The sequence below is a fragment of the Nematolebias whitei genome, chromosome 20, assembly GCF_014905685.2.
Source record: "Nematolebias whitei isolate Nwh7 chromosome 20, NemWhi1, whole genome shotgun sequence".
In the NCBI taxonomy this organism is placed as follows: domain Eukaryota; kingdom Metazoa; phylum Chordata; class Actinopteri; order Cyprinodontiformes; family Rivulidae; genus Nematolebias; species Nematolebias whitei.
In genome coordinates, this window is record NC_056517.1 from 17,946,300 (window position 1) to 17,952,559 (window position 6,260).

The following is a 6,260-nucleotide window of genomic DNA, read 5'->3' on the forward strand; positions in this document are numbered from 1 at the left end:
GCTGTTGAGCCGAGCCAGAGCGTTGGTCAAGCTAAACACTTAGCATGGGTCATGCTCAGAGAAAGTGGAGTGGTAGAAACGGTCGGCTGTTCCTGTATCGCCGGATTGGGAAAATCATGCAGTCATGCGGCAGCTATTCTGTGGAAGGTATATCACTTATCTGGATATCAGAATATTTACATCACTGAATCAGAATCACTGAACTGGGCGAAAGCTGTGAGCTTCCTGTCTGCCTGTGTTTACATGTGGAAGCCAGAGCATTGTGCAGCCTGTGATCTACTGTCACAAAAAATTACACATTAAAAAGGCTGTACAGTATTTTTATATTATTTGTTTTTAAAAAAGTACAGACTGGATGCAAGGCAACCTAACATTTACAGAAAAGGAAAAAATAAATGACAACAGCAGGGATGTAAATAACTTGTTTCATTTTATTAGGAGCAGTGATAGCTGAAGTCTGTTAAATTGTTACAGGTCCAGAATGCTGTGATCAGTGGAAAGACGGGGCTAGCATGTACAGATGAGCAGCGCAGGTGGAATGCTGGGACAGCAAAGAATCTTCAACCCAAACGTCTAAGCATGATAAACTTCAGACACCACAAGGCAGAGCAGCAGTATAACATCAACTCAAGGGCTGCAGACACGATTAGTCTTTATTTTCATAAGTGTTATAAGGACTTGATCTTGTACAGGCATTGTAAATTCATTGTTGTCATCTCCTTCCAGTGCTGACACAAGAGTGTTAAATGTTTCTAACGCTGTACCAGTGTACAGCAAAGCGTCTGCGTCATTTTGTAGAAGAAAAAATGCAACTTCATCACACTGAGTCGTCTTGTCCTGGACATCTTTTCTGCCAGACGTGTTGCAGTATTGATGATGATCTTTTAGCGAAGGGTCCTCCCACTGTGTGTGGACTGAGTGCAGATGTGGCCCAGGAGGTTGTGTGGAGACGCTAGCCAGGTCTGGGATGACTGACGGTGAATCTACGGTGCACTCTGAATAACACAAAAATACAAAATCAAATCAGCGTAACACAACCTGTCAAGTGTCACTTACCTTATTACGTTTTAGGAAGGAAATTTGTAATTCCACACTCGTACACACATGATACATCTTAAATGTCAATAGGGCTGTTTTAGTGGGGCTTTAGCCCCCTTAAATTTTCCTAAGCCCCATCAAGTTATGCTATAATATCAAAATATTGTGATTAGATTTTAGTTTTTCATCCTTAAAAAAATCAGTTGGAGCTAGGTTGCATTTAAGCTTTTTCTTTAAAGAGTTTAAAATAAGTTTTTTTTTCAGCTGTGTCTGTTTCAAATAACCTGCCTCTAATAACTCAACATATTCTTTATTAACAAAATCCCCAGACTTTTACAGCCCTGGGGGCTGAATTTTACCAGGTTGCTAAATAAAAAGCTATTCTCGGACAGTTACATGAAATCATATACATCTCTGCTAGCATGCTACTGATGTTAATTACTAACCACTTTGTCTTTAAGATTTGGATTTGGCTGCCAATCAAGTACTTTCTCTTAGTGATAAAGTATTTTGGAATTAAATTAATAATACACTAACATCCACAATAACACTGCAACCAGCTAGCGCTGATGCTAACACCATCCACAGTATAGTAATTATAACATTACAATTATAACATTAATAATAATATAATTCAGTAAAAGATAAGAGCTAAGCATGATTAAAATGTGAAGCGGGGACAAATCACATTTTCAATTTCACTCACCGGGAACAGATTGGGCCGTTTTGTCGATGTTGCTGGAAGCTGTCTGGCTCACAGTGGTCCGGATGAGCTGCCTTCTTTTCTTTGGTGGGGCCCGGTCATAGCCCAGATAGAGCTCCGGGTCGGGGTGAAGCTCTGTGGGCTTTTTATCAATAAAATGAAAGGAGCAAACATAAACTCTCTTCGGGGGGTATTTGAGTTTTAAAGCTGCCAGCCACGCTCGTTTTCGATCCTCCTTCCTCGGCATGGAGTGCAGTTCGTAACGCGCTGGGCACACACAGGCCTTTCGAAGTTGTTGATGTGCAAAACAATACGTTTCTAGCTCGTCTTTCAGTTTTCTGGAGCTGTTGTGACAGCCAACAACAGCACAAGTTGAACCCGGACTCATATTAGAATTGTTTAAGCCTCCTGCTACAGCACAAATTACTAGAATTTGTCATTAGCAAAAGTGCCTCTCGCTTTAGCTCACCGGAAGTATAAAACCGGGAGGGGGCGGTACCTGTCTGTCATGGCAGCCCACATACGCTCTTGCAGAATAAGGTGGATACTTGACACCTGTAATGAACTTGATCTGGTGGATACTTGGCGTGTTTTACATCCCAATGATAAAGAGTTTACATTTTATTCAGGTGCACATAAAATACGCAGTAGAATTGACTTTGTTTTCACCCCTAAATCTTCATTAAGCAAGGTCAAGAGTTGTAGTATTGGTGACATTATTATATCAGATCATACACCTATTTATATCTCTCTTAATAAAGTAAATCCTGGATGTCAAACTCGAACCTGGAAATACAGTGTATTTTTGAATCAAGATCCAAAATTTGAATCTTTTTTAAAAAAGCATTTAGATTATTTTTTTAAGGAGAATATGACTCCTGATGTATCTCCTGGGTTATTGTGGGATACCATGAAAGCTTATGCCCGAGGGCTGATAATATCTTATACCGCTGGACTTAAAAGAAATAGAAGGGCAGAACAAAGGAAACTTGAATTGGAGCTGCACGAACTTCAGATCAAACACAATTCATGTCCATCAGAAGAACTAGATAACAAAATACAAATAGTTAAGACTGCTTTGGAGTCCTTACTAACAAAAAAGGCTGAAAAGTCCATATTTTTCATGAGGCAAAAGATGTATGAGTTTGCTAATAAGCCTAATCGATACCTGGCCAACCTTCTTAGAAACAGGGCCCCAACTCAGACTAGCTCGTACATTAAAGATTCAACAGGTGTACGTAATTATAACAATAAAATAATTAACAACACTTTAAAATCATTTTACAAGCAGTTATATGCTTCACAGTTTAACCCACTGACAGAACAAGACGTGAGCGATTTTTTCACTAAGGTGGAGTTACCTAAAATTTCAGATGAACAGAGGGATAGCCTGTGCAAACCACTTACTCTAAATCAATCAACCTTTATTTATACAGGTAAATCCCATTGAAATTAGGAATTGTATCCAATTACTCCCCATCAACAAAGCTCCAGGTCCTGACGGTTTTAATGCGGAATTTTACAAAAAATTTAGTTCCATTCTAGTCAACCCTTTACTGGATATGTTGAAGTCTTCGTTTGTGGCTGGGGCTCTCCCTCCATCTCTTTCAGAGGCTAATATTTCCTTGGTGCTGAAAAAGGGGAAACCATCTGAAGAATGTTCTTCATACAGACCTATTTCAGTTCTAAATGTTGACTTGAAGCTTCTGGCAAAGATCCTGGCCTCACGGTTGGAAATGGTTCTCCCCTCAGTTATTGTCAATGACCAGACTGGTTTCATACGTGGAAGGTTTTCTTCGCACAATGTGAGGCGTCTACTCAACATTATTCAACATTCCTCTCTGTATAATGCTGAAGCCCTGGTCATTTCGCTCGATGCAGAGAAGGCATTTGACAGGCTGGAGTGGCCATACCTTTTTCATACACTCCAAAGTTTTGGCCTAGGGGAGGTTTTTATTAGATGGATTCGAATTACGTACGCTTCGCCTCTTTCAGCTGTGATCACAAACGGACTCAGATCTAGTTATTTCAAAATTGAATGGGGTACTAGACAAGGCTGTCCCTTGAGCCCATTATTATTTGCACTAGCTATGGAGCCTTTAGCATCCGCCATTAGACAAGATGGCAATATTAAAGGGGGCTGTTTAAATAATCACGAGCATAAGATTTCACTATACGCAGATGATGTTCTGATCTTTTTAGACTCTCCCACACACTCTATCCCTAAATTGATAAAATTAATTGATAGCTATTGCTCTTTTTCTGGTTACAAAATTAATTTTTCTAAAAGTGTAGCCATGCCTCTCGGTTGCTCACAAACATTGGACTCAAGCATTTCGCACCCATTTCGTTGGTCTCCAACAGGACTCTTATATTTGGGTATAACAATTTCACCAAACTTGAAAGATTTATATAAATTAAATGTTGCACCTCTTATACAAACCATAAAACAGGACCTGGATAGGTGGTGTGGCTTGCCTTTGTCTCTTTTGGGCCGTATCCATCTGATTAAGATGAACATTCTCCCCCACCTCCTGTATCATTTTCAGATGCTTCCAATTTGGCTATCAAAGAAGGTTAGTACAACTTTAAATAGCTCTATTATATCTTTTATTTGGCGTAACAAAAAACCCAGGTTAAGATATAACTTTCTCTGTTTACTGGTTCAAAGGGGAGGATTAGCTGCACCCTCATTTCCTCTTTACCTATGGGCTGTACAGTGTAGGTTTCTTCTGGAATGGTGTATAGATGCCTCTGACTCTGCTTGGCTCAGTTGTGAATCGGCTGGTTTAGGTGGGGTGCCTTTGCGGAATCTGTTATACATCTCATCTGCTAGGGCTGCAGAGTTAGTAAAAGATAACATGCTTTTAAAGAATATGTTAAACATAGGGGGAGTGGTGGCGCAGAGGTTAGAGAGGTGGGCTTGTGATCCAAAGATCGCCGGTTCACGCCCCGGCCCCGACAACATCAAAATTGTGGGTGGGGTAGGTGAAACACCCACACTTGCCCCCACCCTCATTCGCCCCACTCTGGGCCCATGAGCAAGGCCCTTAACCCCCACCATGTGCTCCCTAAACAGGTCTCTCTTGAAAATGAGTTCTCGTGGCTCAATGAGACTAACCTGTATAAATAAAGGCTAAATGAAAAAAAAAAAAAAAAAAAAAAGTTAAACATTTGGCGTAAAATCAGGAAATTAGAAGGATACAATAGATGTTTTTCCTTGCTAACTCCTATTCATGAGAACCCTGACTTTCAACCTGGACTTGGATCTGGTTTCGTTGACTGGCAACGTAGAGGTATAAAAGTGGTAGGTGACATGATTCAGGGAGGCTCCATTCTTACATTCCAACAAATTAAACATAAATATGGTGTTCCCAATAAAGAGTTCTTTAAATTCTTGCAAGTCAGAAACTTTATTCAGTGTAAGTGGAAAGAGTTTACTGGCGGTTTGTCCATCTCTCCAATAGAGTCCCTATTAGCGAATAATACTCAGCCCAAATCGTTCACTCAGAAAGTGTATAAGGCCCTCAGTGATCTTAATGTTGATAATTCTGATAAAGTAAAAGGCAAATGGGAAAGTGATGTGGGTATAATAGATTCTGAGGACTGGGAGGCCTTGTGCAGTCAGCCCTCAAAGGTTCTGGTGTCTAACTCCTTTTGGGAGAGACAATTTAAGATCTTGCATAGACTATATATTACCCCTGAGGCCAGACACAGGATGAATCCAATGCTATCAGAACTCTGTATTAAATGTCAATCTGCTGTTGGATCCTTTATTCACTGCTTGTGGACTTGCCCCTATATTCAACAGTTCTGGGGTGCAATAGCTCAACAGTTTTATATCATTTTTAAGCGCAGTTTGCTTCTGAGTGCAAGGACTTGCCTATTGGGACTGACTGAGCAGCTTCCTGCTGACATTTGTAACAACTGCCTTTTACATATTTTACTTCACTGTGCTAGGAAATGCATCCTGGCTGTATGGATCAGTGATAAAGCCCCCACGCTCAGTCAGTGGAAGCAGTCTGTGACTGGTATCATTCCATATGAAGCCTTCTCTGCTGCCTTGAAGGATAAGCCCTTTTTATTCTATCGGACCTGGGATCCACTCTTTACATACCTAGGTCCCACTGCATCCTGCAGGTTGAGATCAGGACTGATAGACTTGGCCTGGTATAATCATGAAGACTGATCGTTTGATAGTGAGATGATTAAGCTTTGATATGTATGATGGATGCTGTTCTTCTTTAGTCTCCCTGGACTATTGATAATATGTGTATGTATATGTGTATGTGTATATGTGTGTATTTTTATTTATTTATTTATTTTTAACTTTTTTTTCTCTCTCTCTTTTGTCTGTCTAGGCTGCTATCAGATTATTCATTTATTCTATTCATGTTATTGTTTACTCTTTGATATGTTTATTCTGTATAGTTTATGTTACAGCATCCTGTTGTTTGTGTTGTGTCTGCTTTGCAAAAAAAGTTCAATAAAAATATAACACACACAAAAAAAAAAAAAA

At 39.9% G+C, this 6,260-nt stretch overlaps 1 protein-coding gene across 1 annotated transcript; it reads right to left on the reverse strand.

Moving 5' to 3' along the window:
• Positions 1–413: 413 nt before the first annotated feature.
• On the reverse strand, positions 414–2,141 carry LOC119426742. The gene is made up of 2 exons (XM_037694324.1): positions 1,745–2,141; positions 414–995 (listed from the first exon to the last, which is right to left on the reverse strand). Exons 1-2 carry the CDS (start codon positions 2,127–2,129, stop codon positions 628–630), a joined length of 753 nt encoding a protein of 250 aa, XP_037550252.1. The 5' UTR covers positions 2,130–2,141; the 3' UTR covers positions 414–627.
• Positions 2,142–6,260: the final 4,119 nt, after the last annotated feature.